The sequence below is a fragment of the Dicentrarchus labrax genome, unplaced genomic scaffold, assembly GCF_905237075.1.
Source record: "Dicentrarchus labrax unplaced genomic scaffold, dlabrax2021, whole genome shotgun sequence".
Classification (NCBI taxonomy): Eukaryota; Metazoa; Chordata; class Actinopteri; family Moronidae; genus Dicentrarchus; species Dicentrarchus labrax.
In genome coordinates this window covers 17,194,395-17,212,094 of record NW_026136722.1, presented here as the reverse complement: position 1 = coordinate 17,212,094, position 17,700 = coordinate 17,194,395, and the positions used below count along the sequence as shown (strand labels likewise).

Here is a 17,700-nt window from a genome sequence, read left to right as displayed (position 1 = left end):
ATGTAAAAGGTCAAAACTTGCTGCTAAAAGTCATAAATTTGACATTTATAAACGTAAATCTCTGATATTAATCTCACCTTGTTCATTAATAACAATCTTGAGCAGTGTGCGCACTAATATGTGAACATATATTGAGTTTATCTGCTTCAGATCAATAGTTCAGCAGCTGCAGGAGTGCTGAGTAATACCTGGTACCTTCCCCTGATAGATGGTTCACTTTGAGGAAGGACGCTGGTGAAAGTAGAAGAAAGGAAGAGGAAGCGACATCAAATTAACCAGAAAGACACAGAACGAAACAGGAAACTGGAGGTTTCTACAAAATAAAAATAAATAATACATTTATATTACATGTATATACACACACTGGACCTTTGACCCATATAAAATGTGGAAATTATAATTTGTGGCTACTGTGTTTGAACCAATTCGCCATTTTGTGTCCTGACTGTTGCCAGGCAACCAGCCAAGAAACTGATGTTCTTATACCGTAACAAAAACAAACAGGATATAATAATAATATTAGTTTGTGAGCTTTTATCATGTTGGGCAGAGGCAGGCTAGATATCCCAACTGTTCTCAGTCATTATGTTAAGCTCTGCTCACTAACAGCCAACAGAGTTTTATTTTGAAATGTGAAAACCAAAATCGGGAAACGACCCATTTTCCTTTTTTTTATTTTTAAAAAACAAACAAACAAACAACCTGTTTTCCCCACTGTTTGTTTTGTAAATAAAAACAGAAAATAATTTATTATTTTTATTTTTATTTTTTGCATTAGATATATTTTTTTGTAATTTCTGTCAACACTGACCACTATTACTATTATTTATCTAACTCTCTGCAAGAAAGCCAATACGTGTATTAAACTACTTTACTTTAAACACTTTTGAAACCTGCAGGCCCACAACACGCGGCAACAAGTGGGGTTTTATTTTGAAACGAGGGCGGAAGTGACATGTTAGTGTGTGTGCGGCTCGTCATAGAGGATGTTCATGTGTGCAGCATCAGAGCTGCAGATCCGACGACCGCAGAGACACACCGAGCTCACACATCTGCCGCCTTCAGTCGAGTTCAGCCAGCCAACAGAGCCGGAAAACCTTCTTCAACTCAAAACCAGGACTTTTATTTGTTTATGCAAACATTGCTGCTGCTCACAAATATGCTGCTGTGCTCACACTTCGGAAGGAGACGAGGCCAGCCTTAGAATAAACTGCAGCCCAAGAGAGGAGGGAAGGTGAGAGATATACTGTTTCTTTTATTAGATATCAGAAATAAGTTTGTTTTAAAAATGAGTCAAACATCAGACTTCCTTGTAAAAAAAAAAAAAAAAAAAAAAAATGATTCATATAAGTATGAGTTCAGCTCTCTTCCTCTTTCTCTTTCTCTCCATTTCTCACTTCTCTTTCGTTCACCACATGCAACCAAATATTTACTGTTTTAGGTTTTTTACAATATGTAGTGTTTTGTATTTAAATTAAGCAATTTAAGGACATTTCTGCTTTAATAACAACACATTACACGTAATAATTAGGATTTTAAACTATTTATAACCTGTTATATTTACACATACAGCATGCAGCAGTCCTGTTATACTTATATATATTGAGAGAAACAAAGGTTATATGTTCATTTCTTTGTTATTGATGTGCTTGTTTACTGTACCCTTCTGTTTAATTTGGCCTGTTTGTTCCTCAGCATGTTTTTGCACCCTTCACTTTTGGGGAAGTTGTTTTTAAAAGCTGTTCTCAAACTTTTGCCACGCTCCTCCTCGCAGGCAGAAACAAAAAAAGCTGCACAATTTTTAGCCAAATTCATGTGTAGGGGAACCAAAACTAAGGATAAAAAGTAAAAAAAACTAAAGGTCAGCCACTTAAATCGCACAAATTCAACTTCAGTTTGAGAAAATCAATCACAGTTTCTTTAGTTCTGGAATTTTTTTTTAATTTGTGTGTAAATCAGTTGAGAAATAGACATTATGGTTAGAGGTCAGCGCTCTGTTTGGTCTCTGGTGATGTGAGCGACATGCACACACCCTTCTGCAGCCTGTGGTGAAACATGTTGGGCCTCATACACGAACACGTTCTCTCTCGTTTTATGTCCGTATATCTGATTTAGTCACTGGAATAAATGCACAAAAATGCAGAAGTCTCCAAAAGGTTCGGACAGTCAGAAGATTACAGACATGGATCTTTACAGATTATATTTCATACAGATATACAGTTATGACTGGATCCTTCCGGATAAAGGTCCGGTTGGTCCAGTCATGCTCTTATTTTGTTAAATTTCTAAGATTCACCAAGGTTTTCTCATTTTTTTCAATTTCAGTTCAATTCAATTTCAACAAAAGTTATCTCAGGACACTTTTCAAATAGAGCAGATAAACACTGTACTCCTTATTAAATTATTTACAGAGACCCGACAGTTCCCACCATGAGCAAGCACTTGGTGGCAGCGGCAAAGAAAAAAAAAACCTTTTTAAGAGGCAGAAACCTCGATCAGACCCCGACTCGAGGTGGGTTGGCCGTCTGCTTCGACCGGGTTAGGGAGGAAGGGAGGAGGTACAGAGAGAAAGACGGAGATGCATCAACAACAGCAACAGTAACAACTATGAAGATGATTTTACGAGTGGTCGAGAGCACTCTTAACATCTCGTGTTCACAGTCCACAAATCATCAAACTCAAGGAAACAAGATTTAAATTGGAGGAACATAAAAAAGAGTAAATGTTTTAGAGTCATTATAGTGATTTTATTATTACATTCGTGGGTTACAGAAACACTATTGCTCCGCTGATCCTTATTAAAACTATAAAAACCCTTAAATAAATAACTCACAGCTATCTTATACTTTCACTTATTTTACTCTATCCATCCATCTGTTGCCTTTTTTGGTGGCATCTCTCCAAATTCTTGGCCACATGTGTCAGAGTATTTGCACAATACCTGCCCTTATTTGGTGTTTAGGGTGGCGTTACTTATGCCAACAGCAACCAGCTACAGGCCTCCAGTTTCAGATCCAGTGGGATTCATCGGTCAGTTCGTCTGCGTGAGAGCAGATTGTCTTAGTGTTGACTTCTCTCATATTTAAGAGAGTGTTAACGAGAGCACAGAAGGATGAGTTTGTCTGGCGTTAGTCACAGTTAAGTTAATTAATTACATTAATCTGACAGTTATTACCTCACTTAAACATTCAGTTGTTTAAGAAAAGTAGTTTAAAGTTCCCCACAGCCCAAAGGTGGAGCTGAAACGATTAGTCTGTTAATTGATTATCGATTCAATAGAAATATACTCAGTAACTATACCAAACGTTGCTTTTCTTTGCCATGTATCAATATCAGTTAAATATGTTTAGCTTTCGGACTTTTGGTCGGACGAAACAAGAAATTTGAAGACGTCAGCTCGGGCCCTGCGAAACTGTGATCACACACTAAATGATTGATTGAATAACAGAAAAAATAATCTTCAGATGAATCAGTAACGAGTAAATAATGAAAATAAAGCTCTATAAAAAGCTTTTCAGATGTTTTTGAGGTGTTAGCAGCTCCACAAAAAAGAGATTTCCCCTCTAAACTTCTCACATGGTTTCATTTAAATGTTCACATTATCGACTGTTTCAATAAAAATATCAAAAATCTGAAAAAGAAAATCCTAAACATTAAAACAGATTGGTTCATTAATCATCTCAGGACCTCTCAGATTCCTCTTGTGACCGCTTGGAGGGGCTCGACCCCCAGGTTGGGAACCACTGCCCTGAGCTAGCTAACTGTATGAAACTAGCTCACAGTATAATAATCTAACACATAATAATCTATCAATCACATTTTTGATACTTTAAGTAGATTTTGGTGATTTTTTTTTACTCTGTTGTATTTGTACTTTTACTTCAGTAAAAAGGATCTGAAGCAGTTTGTTTTGTGATTCCTGAGACCGCTCTGTTGTATTTGCATGTTTATTTATATCCTTTATGAAATAGTTAAAGTAGCTCCACCTTAAACTACAGCAGTAAAACACTGCTTCCACATTAATGCATCAGTATTAACAATATAATAACCTGATATATAATAACAGTCACAGGAGACGTTCTACTGCAGAACGAGGACTTTTATTTTGGATATAAGTAGATTTTGTTGATAATACTTATATTTGCTTGTAATAGAGTATTTTTCCATTGTTGTTTTAAAGGATCTGAAGAAGTTTGACCAACTAAAACTGTAAAATACTGCTTACACACGAATGCATCGGTGACATAATACAATACACTCACATTAAATGTAGCGTATAATCTGAACCACACTTTTACTTTTTTAGTGACATTTTCACTACTTCCTCCACAACTGATTCAAAGCTGGAGAACAGCAGTGGGATTGTTCTAGAAGAAGTAATCAAATAAACAGTTTCAGCTGCTTCTCTTCTCTTCTGCATGGCGGCGTGCGCGAAGGCTGCGCAGTTTACTGTATGATGCAGAATGAGAAGCGAACCCCCCTGCAGTAAAGACAGTGAAACTTAATGCAACACTGCAAGCAACACTTGTACATACAACTGAAACTATTAAGTGCTGTTGGTTATCGCCATTAGAAGAATGCTGTTTGCTCTATATCGCCTCATTTTCTTTATTTCTTCAGTCCGTCAGTGAATCCCAAGAATTGAGCTTCTTAAATGTGAATATTTGGTGCTTTTCTTTATCTTCTTTGATAGAAAACTGAACATTATTTGGGTTTTGTTGAAATTTGAGGAAGTAATCGTCACACTAATCATCATGACAATACTTAGTTGCAGCCGTTGTCTACATTTTATTGAGCGTGTGTCGCTTCTCGGTTGGTAAAGCGAACACACAACATTTCAAATTTAAGTCAAACACAGTGAAGAGCAGGGAAAAAAACGAGTGGTTTCCTGCTCTTGTAGTTTGTGGTGCTGAAATGCTGACCAGCTCACTGTCAGCGCTGTTGTGGTTACTGTCACAAACTGCGACTAAAGTGCGACTAGAACTAAATACCTAAGTGCCAACTTAAGGCCAGATATTGACAGGAGAAAACTATTGTTTGGCACTGGTCAGTTTTCCAAAATACCCATTTAGGTGTTTATTTGACTATATTACATCTACTTGCGTATAAATCCTGTAGATATTGTGTCTGTAAATAGTGTTTTTTTAATAAAAATATGGAATTTTACAATCTGTTTTTAAGATAAATGGTCAGAAATCTCCCATTCAGGAGCACTTAACCTTCCAGTTGTACTCCTATCTGTATTCTGAAGGTTTTTATAGAAGGATTTGTTCATATATCGTTCATAGTATGATTTATATCTCATTTTATTCCTAAAAACATGCTGTAAAATAGATTTTTTTATGGCTGTTGATAGTATTCTGATTCATAGAGTGATAAAAAGAGATATAATAAATTCCCTCTAATCATGAAACAAGAACTTTGAACCTAGTTTTATTCAATATTCAGAGTAAATGTATGCAAAGCTGCACATATTTAATTAGCTAATGTCTCATTTTCACATATATACACAGAACTTTTCAGAAAACCTGTAATACAAAATTCATTATCCCGATGGTATCTGTTGCTTTTGTTTTTTATTGATTTATTATAGTTGTTGATTCATAGCGACGAGCAAACCTTCATATCACTTAAGATTTATAGGAGTAGACACCATTACAAGAGAGTGCAGGCTATAGGCCGACATAAGGAGTACCGATTTTTAGTCAGCATTGTGTATAGTTACTTCTAAACTACCCATTATTTGCATAATGTTCTGTGAGCTGTGAGTGTTTTACCCTGGGATGGTGACATACAGTAGTTGTCCAAGGAATAAGGATAATATAGTGTGTGATTTTAATGCAGTTATCTCAACCTGCATTGCACCCTAGCCTGTGGGCCCATATTGATTGCAACATCTGCACCTTTTTCTGTGGCTAATGTTAATTTCGTAATGTTCTTACAGCCTGAACACAAGCAGCAGATGTTAAGAGATAAATATGCGAATACTACATGGCCCATTTTCCTGTGAGTTACATATGTAAGATTTATCCTTTCCCCAAAAACTGGGGACATAAATTAAGAGCTGACCCACTTCTTCAGGCACTGATATGGTGTGGGTTAAACACAAGAGAAAACGAGAGACCCCGCCCTGTAATAACTTCCTGTAATAACTGAGAATTTATATATCGGGTCGCCTAATAAACATAAAGCAGAAGTCAAAGAGATTACTGAACCAAACAGCCATTACTTTGACCCAGAATGGTTTAATTAATGCACATTTTAATACAATATAGGAAGGTTACCGCTTCCAGTTTGCAATCACAGCACGCAATAAATACAAAACCTAAGAGCATGAAGTCCTCAAAGAGTCCTCTTGTTGCTGTTATCATGTAAATGTTCCCTTAAGCACGAGAGGTGTGAGTTAAAGATTAATGATGAGATAAAGAAAAATTCCCCCATCCTCGCAGGAACAGCAGGCGTACTCAAACTGTGCTTGATTTCCTCGTTGGTTATTTTATGCAGTATAACACTTAATCAGCAGCGACTGGAATGAGAACAAAGTACATTCATTTCTAAACCTTAAAATCCCCTTAAAGTTTTCATGTAAAGACTGAGTTAAAGTGTGTGTTGAGACTGGAACAAAGCTGTTTCCTATAGTTATTAATATGTTCGCGGAACAAACATTCATTTCTAAACATTAAAACCTCTTTTATGTCCTAAAATCATCAGGTAGAAATGTGAAAGTAGTAGTGACTATAATTGCTTAATTCAGTGGTAATTCAGCGTAATTAGTTTATCCATACAGCCCAGTCGGATGGACTCAAGTAGCCCTTCATTAACACCCCCCCCCATGATCCTAATATGTTAATTTTAATTAATTAACTGATTAAACTATCGGTCGGTTTGGTATCGGAGTGGAAGAAGCTGAATGTTTCAATCACTTATCCATCCTGTTTCACTTTTTATCCATTTTAACTAACTGACGACGACTTTTACTTTAACTATACGTCAACTGTTAATCCACGACTTCTGTCTTACTATTTCAACAATTTATTCATTATATTTATTCGTTACTTTGTGTTTTATCCATTAGTTTTATCAAACCATTTCAAGTGTTTCATCCATTAGATTTAGCTAATAAGTTTTACGTTCATCTTTCTTCCAGTACTTTAAGCCAACTATATTTTACTCTTAGTTAAAACTGATGGATAAAACAATTGAAACTGTTCGCTAACTATTTAAACTGTTAAATCGTGACTTCTACGCTACCCGTTTCATCCATTTATCCATTACTTTTAGCTAGCGTAACTGAGTCAGACACTTTTCTACCTTTTTAAAATAACAGCTTCAACATCATTTTGATGCTATATGTAACTTTGGTTTGGTTCGGGAGTCTGCATAACTCATTTTATATTTTATGGAGTAAACGTTTTCTGGTTTTCCCTCTGATGTCCTTCGGGGGCTCCACCTCAACCCTGAGGGACAGAAAGCTTTACTTGTCGCTAAAGTAGCTCAGTTAGTTCAGTGAGCCGTACTGGGAGCTCATTGGACCACCATAGGGACGGTGAATATCATCAGTATTTAGCATTGTATCTTCTCCTAAGGTACTTGAGTTCAAAGAAGAAACTTATAATCTTGCAAAGCGCTCTACAGCTGCATGAGTAGAAGAAGAGAAGCGATGTTTTGTCACCACATCCTTCGCTCTGTAACCACAAACAGAGGGAAGGTTTTACTCACGTCTGTGGGAAAATCACCGAATGTAACAGCCAAGATACAGTAACACTGTCATGGGACTCAAATCCTGCCTGTAGCTTTAATTTAATTGCTTTTGATCCTAGTTTTAGAAGTTTAACTCTTTTAACTAAATTACATTTACAGTAATGGCGTGCTGCATTCCTGTGTGTGTGTGTGTGTGTGTGTGTGTGTGTGTGTGTGTGTGTGTGTGTGTAGGTAAACAGTAGCAGATAAGGAAGTGGCATTTGTGACTCTTCCCAATTTAAAAATAGATTACAAAAGATTCTTTTTCCAGTCCCTTTACTCTCCAAAGGTAATTTCCATGTTCTTCATTGACACCAAGAACTTGTAACCCGATAGCTGCATCACATATATGACTGCATGGTGGTTAATTCCAGGAACTTGGGTGTTAAACGGTTTGCCAGAATAATAACTACTGTTTGTGTATATGCATTCAACATCTTGTTCCCTTCAGTCATATCCTCCTAGTAAAACCAAACAGAAGGCTATTGTGTGAGAAATATTTAAAATTACCTGTCCCACCTGTACATTGAATATGAATTAATGTTGTGTTTTGGAGCTAAAAAAACACACTTAACAGTGTTTTATCGCCACTTTAATTAACTTTTTATAGAAATAGGCAACAGAAAATGACACATTAGCTCTGTTTGGGGTCTCAGCTGTAAAATATGGTTAAATACTAACGTCACTATGTAGAATAAATACTGTTCATTTCTTTGTGTGTGAATGACTTTGATAAACAAAAGGGATTGACACAAAACATTCCTAATATAGTTTAATAAAAATAATTTATGGTCGTTTCTGTGTTAATGAGGTCAGATGAAAATAAATAATATATTTAAAGTAACATCATTATTATTATTACAAATACAATATCTTATGTCTCTAATATTTCTATATTTTATGTGCCAGTTTTTAAATGTTAATTTCTCTACTGTCTTAGTCATAGTCATAGTCATAGTCATCACTTTCTTATATATGTTATGTTATATGTTATGTGCTGAAATAGCTTCATATTTACTGTAATTTACTCATCAAGAAAGCAAATAAACATTTCCCCCCCAAAATTTAACTTTAATAGTTCATCAGTAGCTTGCAAAACACTTTAAACCGCATTAATTAGTGTGAAAGATGTCGTGCAAGTAAAGTTTTTGGAGACAGATTTCTGTTTTAAGGCAAAATTATTATTTTAAATTGGCCGTTTCATTGATAGTCTTCACTTTAAGCCGTTTTGAAATCATCTTGTGACTTCCTAAAGATGATCATGTGACACTCCCCAAACCACAGTTGGTGACTATCACTCTATAAACAGCATTATCTCATCAGCACGTTGACACCTCGGAGAGAGAAGCGTCTCTGCTCTCAGAGATCAGATTTCATGTCTAACAGACACTTTTTTGAATGAAAATCATAATTTTGTAAAAGCATTTTCTGGAGATTTTACTTCACGTTGAAGAGTTGAGGATTTTAAACTGTTTTTCTTTCTCCCCGTGTAGAAACGCTTGGACTCTCTGATCGTCCCTTCGCACATTTTTTCCGTTTTCTGAACCTTTCTGAGACGTCAGCCGGTGCCGATGGAAGCCAGAGGGAAGTACGATTTTAACGCAACAGCTGACGACGAGCTCAGCTTCAGAAAGGGCGATATCCTGAAGGTCAGCGTGTGTTCGGAAGGATTTTCTCAATGTGGTTTTAAAATCTAACCCTAACCCTTATGGATGACGGCTTTACTTTTTTCTTGGTTAGATTATAAGCTCACAGGATGATTGGTACAAAGCAGAGATGAACGGATTGGAAGGATTCGTACCTCAGAATTACATCGACATGCAGAGTCCGAGGTGAGAGAAGAGAGTTTGTTAGTTTAATCCTCACTCAGACTTTATTAAATACACATTGTTTGGCACACATTGACTGTATGTAAAGATGGACGACATGAGAGTGGTCTTGATGGCCCCCTGGTGGCTGGCTGCAGTATAGTTCATAAACTCCTTCTATGTTAGCAGATGGGACCAAACACTAGGTAGTATTGTTTTAGGTAGTTCTTATCACACTGAGGTTTGTTCAAGTGTTATTTTTTCAGATAAATTTGGTTTTAATTAGTTATTTGATGCTATAAAAAGTAGATAAATCGGCCCCCGATTACACCATGTACCCGTATCTGGATATTTTCTGTACATTTGGAAAAAGAAGAAGGAGACGCAGCTTTATATACAGTCTATGTTGTGAACCATTTTAACATCCCAAAACCACAGCAAGAAAAATGTAATTGTGCAACAGGACAAAAATATAAACACATGTATTTTATGATGTTTGTGCCTCTGTGACTTTGGTTCAGCAGCACTTCAATCAATCAAAAAATGGTCAAGAACAGGAAGATTTTATTCTAGGTTTGTCCTTTCAAGACGTCTTTGAGGAGACTGTACTGTAAGTCATGTGAAACTAGCTGTAGGTGTGTGTGTGGTTTACATCAGAGAAGCGGCAGCATTATATCCTGTCTCTCTGTCTGTGTGCGTCTGTCTGTGTGTGTCCAGGTGGTTTCAGGAGAACGCCAGTCGCAACAATGCAGAGGAACTCCTGAGACACCAAAGCGTGGGAGACTTTGTGATCCGAGGCTGCCAGAGTTCCCCCGGAGACTTCTCCATCTCTGTCAAGTGAGTGAAAATCTGTCTGTAAGTCTGTCTGCACGCACAATTCATCAATATTCCTTAATGGTCTCTGATCATTGCTCTTTCCTGAAGAAAAAGCCTGTGCTGGATTTCTGAAATTCACAAGATCGCTAGTGAAATGATTTATTTCTTTGGTGTCTTGTTAAACATATCAATTCAAAAATCCTGGAAATTGATCTTAAAATGAGTTTTATGTTTCTGAAGTGAGAATATTGTAGAGATGAGGTTGATAGTTGGTTAAAATATAACATGAATAAACATGAAGTCTGTCTATTAGCTACCTCGTAAAGGTCGTAATGGTGATCAGTTCAGCTGGAGATAAAAAGTGGATTCATTCATTGGATCTGTTAGCTTCATCTCCAAATGTTGGTTTCTGACTAACTTTACTGCCTTCTGTAACTTATCAACCAGAAGGATGGATGTTAATCTGTAACTAGCTGGTATTCTACCTGCTGGCCGTAGTGTCTGATCAGATACTGTGAGAGCCGACACGAAAAGGATGAGATGATCAACTCGCAGTCAGAAACAATCTCAATTTAACAGAACTGATTTCAGAGAGATTTGAGTTAAGCTCCGGACATTTAAAGCTTTAATATGTAACATTTCCACATTAAAATGTCTATAAATTCTAGCTCTGTGTTCTGTCCAGTCTGAAGCCACATTTTTACCACCCATTGTTTAGATCTTGGTGCTTTTAAATTTGAACCGGATGAAGGATTTTAATCATCGGACGTCTGGATCTTAAGTTATCAGAGAAACAAGCTGAGCTAACGTTAGCAGCAGCTCGGCTCGCAGCCCCTCCGGGACGTCCTTTGTCTGTCCAACAGCGTGGGAGAAGCAGTGATTTCTAATGTGGAACTGCTTTATTCAGTGTTTTTACCTCCTTTTAAACTCCCATGATTGCACGCTACTTCACCACATCATCGATCTTTATCTTTGGTTTTGATGCGAGTGGTATAAATTACATATTGTACGTTAAAACAACACACCCACTTATTAAAACAATATCTCCTTTACAGTATTAATAATCTAAGTCTTGATCAGGTGGTATTTAACACATAAACGTGTGGTTAAAATCTGTTAGGTCAATTAAACTTCATTTAACCGTCAGTAAACTGATATTTCCCTCCACGCCATATATATATATATATATATATATATATATATACATAAAAAGTAAACTCTGACTCATCGTCTCGGCCTCCTGGCGTCTCTGATGCTCTGCAAACTCTTGCAAGACTGAGACATATTTACAACGACAGCTGCAGAGGCAGAGGTAGAGTAAACAAGGCCAAGGCAGCAACATGAGATTCACTTAGTTTACCTTTAGTTCAAACTGCACGCTGTAGAGCAGGCCAAGCTTTCTTCAACTCTATCCTCTGCTCCTGGTGAGGACCTCCATTCTGCCTGTTATTCTCTTCCAGTAAACTGTGATGTTGTAGTTCTGTACGTTGACCAGCAGAGGACGATCCAGCCGAGGAAACAGCCTCTGGAATGACGGAGCAGCGGGAGCCTCCAGTAGTTCAGGTCCAGCTAATGTAACTCCTGTGTGCGTGCTTTATCTCACCGCAGACATGAGATCGACGTTCAACACTTCAAAGTGATGAAGGACAACAAAGGCCAGTACTTCCTGTGGTCTGAGAAGTTCACCTCCCTAAACAAGCTGGTGGAGTTCTACAAGAACACCTCCATCTCTAAAACCAGGGAGATCTACCTCAACGATGGCAGCTCGGACAGCAGGAGCCCCTCCGTGGCCCAGTCGGTAAGAGACATTAATTGATAGTGAGAGAGAGGGGACGAGGGGGATGACACGAAGTAAAGGTCACAGGTCGGAGTTGAACCCATGGCTGCTGCAGTAAAGTACATTGGGCACCAGCTCTACCAGGTGAACTACCAGGATGCCCCGGTAAAGACATTTCTGTTCAACACGGGTCATATTTTTACACATTTTGAGGTCTAAATAGGTTCAGATGTAGTAAAAGTACAGCGGTGTAGTGACAGGTTTAACCACTGAATTACCTCTGATATAGGGAAGCGTTCTACCGGCTGAATTTCTTTCCCAGGATGGGGAAGGCGTGATATAGTGGAGTAAGGAATCAGGAATACTTCACTCAAAATGCGCAGTTAGGTTGTTTTCTCACCCGTCTGTGGGCCGGTATTGATTGCAAACTCTTCACCTTCTCTGTTGCTAACGTTCATTTCATAACGATCCTTACTGCCTGAAGCCAAGCAGCAGAAGTTAGGTGACAATGTGCAAGTTTTCTTAACATGTCACTGTTTATAACACAGAACGCCCACCTACAAAGCACCTTGTTTGTGTTCCATGCTCTTTAGAGTTTATGCTCGGTTTAATCCGTGACAACAAAATTGAATCAAATTGAATCCAGCCAAAAGAAGAAGGGATGATAGATACGGCTTCATTAAAATAATGTATATAAATCAACTGAAATATTTGTGTGTGTGGGATATGAAACCAACACCAACACCTTTCAAGCATTTAATTTAAGTCTGAACACATGACCTACAGTGGGACTCTTGATCTTACACCATCTATGCTGACTGGTATAATATGTGTTGCAGTATTTTTGTTGTCTGGTTAAATATATATATATATATATATATATATATATATAGAAATAATAATATGTTATGTGATGCAAGGGAAATGTCAGAAGAATTTTCTGATAATCAAGTCAATTAAAAATAAAATCAAATATAAAGGAGAAGTGCTAGAACAGGAAATGAAACCAAAGAAGACAGAAGGAGGAAGATTAATGAGGAGGAAGAGACGCTGTGAGAGAATGAGCATCAGAAGTCCGATTAATCCGTTCGAACTGCTGCTGAAACTGTAAAATCCTTGAGCAGTTTTATAGTCATATTTACATCTTTTAAATTAAATTAAAGCAGAAACAAGGAGCTTTAATTTTCTGTTGATTCTGGCGACCCCTGTGGACAAAAGCGGTAATGTTTCCACATTACCTGGTTTCAGGCATTAATAACAATATAGAAACAGCAGAACTTCTCACTGATGGTTTGTTTGTGTTGCTCATATAAAGGCTTCACTATTAAACTGAGACTGTTTCAGTTAAAAACTCCTTGTAGTACGTTTAAATTATTATGCAACTGAAGGTTGGTATTTTGATATAATCATCAATATTCTTTGTATTTAATATAGTTGTATTTGATTTATTCATTTTCTTTAGTGTTAAATAATTTATTTTGTTTATATATTTGACTAAATAATCAAAGAAAAACACTGTGACGACCCAAAAGTTATTAAATTTAAAAGTTTCTTTAGAAGCTGTGACCAGATAATAATTAATAATAATGTTACTTTTTTAATAACCTGAACAATTAATCATTTTCCAAAATTGTTGTTGTTCTCTCAGTTTCATTGTATTTCTAGGAAGTTGAAGGTAAACTCAGGTATGTTGGTAAATATACTGTTTACAGGAAGTTAGATGAGAAGTTCCAACCTACTTGTGGTGCAACTCGTGGAACAAAATAATTTTTTTCAAATGCAGTTTTCCTTTGAAGTTGATTTATTTTTGTTACGTTTACGTGAATCTTTTCTTGTAAAAACCTTCCCTGGTGTATAGTCAGCAGGGCGTTCACGTTTGATTTATGAACATATAAATAGAAACTGCTCTACTGAGTTTGCTGATGAACGTACTTTGATGTCACAACGAGCTCTTATCTACTTCCTGTGTGTTTACGTCTCGTAGGTGAAGAGGGGAAGTTTGCCTGAACAACGTAGCGCAGCTGCAGCACTTCCTTCACCGCGCAGAGCTTCAGACCAGCCGCACAACCAGCTGGTACACACACACACACACACACACACACACACACACACACACACACACACACACACACACACACCCTGTACCCCACAGTCCTGTCAGATGAACTCAAGTAACCCCTCATCAGCACCACCCTAATGTGTTCATTTGAATTGACTTTATATAAATATTTTAACACTATCAGTTATATTAAAGCAGATAGTGTTTTTATCCCGTCGAGTTGTCGATGTTCAGGTCAGTTTGGTGAAGTTTGCGTTCATAATACAACTCGGAGTTTCAATATTTGTTGTTTTTAAGGGTTTAAAACTAACTGTTTCTGCTATTTATCCATATTTGGGGGTGGATATAGAGAAATATTAATGGGTCAGCCAGAGGGTGGCAGAAACATATGCAGATTTAATCTCAAACAATCACATATATCATTAATATTTGAACTCAAGCATTACATTATTGTGGCACATTTAGTAAAGCATTGAATAGAAATAAAAGCGACATTAGAAATCAATAAATCCCTAAAATCTTCTCACTTTTTTTCCAAATACATGATCATTAAATTATATATACTAATATACATTTTTATCACACGTTATTTAAAAAAAGCTTAATATTAATCTTAAAATTAAATTTTAATCTAAATTAATGTGTTAAACTTGACACCAAACTGGGGTGGCAAGAGACTTTTCCATTACTTTTAAATAAATACGTATTTGTCGTTGTTATTCAAAATCACTTTTAGCTCACTGTTTCCATCAATCACTAATTCCTTCACTTTAAACAGCTATTTGGTGAACAAACAGCATTTATTCAGCACTTTAAAGCTGTACCGACTGTTCAAAGTGCTGCTAGCCGGCTCATCAGGAGCAGTTAGGGGTTCAGTGACTTGCTCGAAGACACTTCAGCACTCTCTCTGAAGAGCGGGGAACCTTCTGCTTACTAGCTGTTAACTATTTAAAACATTTATCCATCCATGTTCAGACTGCTCTGCTCGATTGCAAACTTTTATTTCAAACAATCGCAACATAAAGTGTTCAGTATGTGGATACATATGTTTATTTTTTTTAAATGAGTTTAAATACAGAGGTTGGGAATCATAGTTCTCTACAATTACGACTCATATATTTGACATTTACAATCATCTGAAGTGGAAACATGAAGTTTTTTCTTCTTATTCAGGCAAAGAGAGCCGGTCTGGAGGAGCGAGCTCACACCATCGGTCACACAGGAAGAAACAGCCCCATCAGCTCTGCTTATCCTCCCCGTCGCACGTCTGAGACCATGCCCCTCCCTCAGGTCTGTCCGGCCTCCTCTGAGAGCTACAAAGGGTCCTTTAGAGGGTTCCCAGGGGGACTAATTAATTGTCACTATAATTCCACCTATAACTAACACAATGACATAACGTATGACTATTGTGGTCTTGGATTTCATACACCTTCTGTATTAAAACATCTCAAATAAGATGGGGGACCATGGGACGAAATGTTGGCTGAAATCCTACAACTCATGATTGTTTTTCAAATAATCAATTAATCTGTAAAAAATCAAGAACCCAAAATGGTGTCATCAGATTACTTCAACAGTCCGAAATACAAAGATATTCGACGTATAATCAAAACACGCTGGAGATTTTAGAGTCACTAGAAGCACATTCGTGACTATCTGTAAAGGTTTCTGTGTGGTACCGGTGTTATAGCTAAGTGTGTGTGAGTGGGATATCAACGCTGCAGTCCGTTGGTGTTTCCACAGCGTCTAAATCACTGTGTTAGAATATGAGAATACAAAGTAGAGGGTTCGCAAAGACCAATAACTCCTGTGAATGACGCATCTCGATCAGTTTACATTTACAATGAGTGCAGCGGTTTCACAGACTCCCACCCGAGGCGGAGGCTGGTTAGAGAGCGTTAACACTGTTTTTTTTTAATATAAATGTTAGAGGTAAATTAGTCCCAAGCATTGAGGCTTACAAGGCTCAGGGTAATTTAAAACGGTCGAGGGCGAGTTGACACATTTTTTTAACCCACAAAATGCGGATTTTCTTAAATTTGAACACCAGCATTGATGTGTTTAACCACAGTACAATCATATTAATGTAGTTTACAGCTCTAAAAACACCTTTTAGGATGGAGTTACCTCTTTAATAAGTTGCCCTTTAAAAGCACTGTCATTTATTACTGAACTGTTTGCAGTGAGTTGATTTGAGTGAGTTGGTTTTCCTCTGCTCTCCCACAGAGGGCGCAGTCCTCGGTGCAGGTGAGGGCGCTCTACGACTTCACCGCGGAGGAAGACGACGAACTCGGTTTCTGCATCGGGGATGTCATCGAGGTGTTGGATCGCTCTGACGCGTCATGGTGGAAAGGGAGGCTGCGGGGGAAAAGCGGGCTGTTTCCTGCCAACTACACGTCACTGCTGTGAGAAAACCCCCCCGGGCGACGCAATTACTCTGCACACATTCACAGACTCGCTCTGCAGGTGCAGCAGCTCTGAATTTGTGTTTCTGAACATAAACTCTGAGCAGTCAGTGACTCATGTAATCTCTACACCGCACGTCGGCGCTTCATCAAGACGCCGGTGCCCAAAGGACTGAGTCAGTTATATTATAATCACATATATGCTGCCACTCAGTGCGGTGCTGGTTCAGGTTTTATTGAAAAAGGACTCAGGAGCTGCTGCAGATGGCACCGAGGAATGTTTTATTGTTGTAGTAACGGCAGGTATTTATTTGCATAACGCTGGTTGGCTGGTCTGCTGATGAATCGACTGTTTCTGCTCATGTTTGCTGACACATTTTATACCACAAAAACCTTTTTGTATGAAAAATTCAGTAGATTTCAAAGTGCTTAAAATTGACGTGTAACTTCCTCGCTGCTCATTGACTTGGAAATAAAAATCACAAAAATCTTTTATCACAGATTTGATGTTTAAATCTAATTCTGGCTTTTATTATAACACTTTATTTGGATCATCCGCCTGCAGTTTATAGAGTATTTGTAACATTTGCTTTGTCTGTAGATGTTTAACACATTATCTATATATAATCTATATATAAAATAAAGTATATGCGACAATTCATAAACAAACCCAAACCAAACCTTTATTTCTGAAACACTTCTCAACTAAAGTTACAAAAACTATCAAAATAAAGTGGAATCCTTTTTTCTTCCTACAGTGGATTCTTTTATTTTGATATTTCTACGGGACCCTGAAGTTAAGTTCTGCCAAAATAAAACCACAAGTAAGGAAAGTTACCCTTCAAAATAAAAGCTGCACCAGAGCCTGGGTCCAGTTTCTCAAACTGGATCATTAACCGGTGGACCTGAAGGATATTAATCAATTCAGAAAATAATATCTAAATCATTTTTATTAGGAATGATTTACAGACCACCAATAGGTGTGTTTGACCCACTTCTTTAACATTTAGTTTTATTTAAAATTATTGTATTATAATATTTGTTAAAAATAGATATTTTTTTTTTTTTACGTGAAAATATTAAATAATTAACTAA

The 17,700-nt window shown here is 37.3% G+C and overlaps 1 protein-coding gene across 2 annotated transcripts; it reads left to right on the top strand.

Moving 5' to 3' along the window:
* Window positions 1-994: 994 nt before the first annotated feature.
* Window positions 995-17,107, top strand: grap2a (GRB2 related adaptor protein 2a). Of its 2 annotated transcripts, XM_051389376.1 has the most exons (8): window positions 997-1,234; window positions 9,234-9,389; window positions 9,481-9,572; window positions 10,266-10,385; window positions 11,973-12,162; window positions 14,126-14,215; window positions 15,374-15,490; window positions 16,427-17,107. In XM_051389376.1, the coding sequence occupies exons 2-8, from the start codon at window positions 9,312-9,314 to the stop codon at window positions 16,607-16,609; spliced, it is 870 nt and encodes a 289-aa protein (XP_051245336.1). In that variant the 5' UTR covers window positions 997-1,234; window positions 9,234-9,311; the 3' UTR covers window positions 16,610-17,107. The 2 variants fall into 2 exon arrangements, with proteins under 2 accessions (XP_051245337.1, XP_051245336.1); XM_051389377.1 differs by lacking the exon at window positions 15,374-15,490 and having other exon boundaries at window positions 995-1,234.
* Window positions 17,108-17,700: the final 593 nt, after the last annotated feature.

Excerpts from the sequence above, each read along its gene's own strand:
- grap2a (XM_051389376.1), top strand. The coding sequence starts at position 9,312 with ATGGAAGCCAGAGGGAAGTACGATTTTAACGCAACAGCTGACGACGAG. Across the intron at positions 9,390-9,480 it reads GAAAGGGCGATATCCTGAAG|ATTATAAGCTCACAGGATGA; the intron begins GTCAGCGTGTGT and ends TTTCTTGGTTAG. Across the intron at positions 15,491-16,426 it reads AGACCATGCCCCTCCCTCAG|AGGGCGCAGTCCTCGGTGCA; the intron begins GTCTGTCCGGCC and ends GCTCTCCCACAG.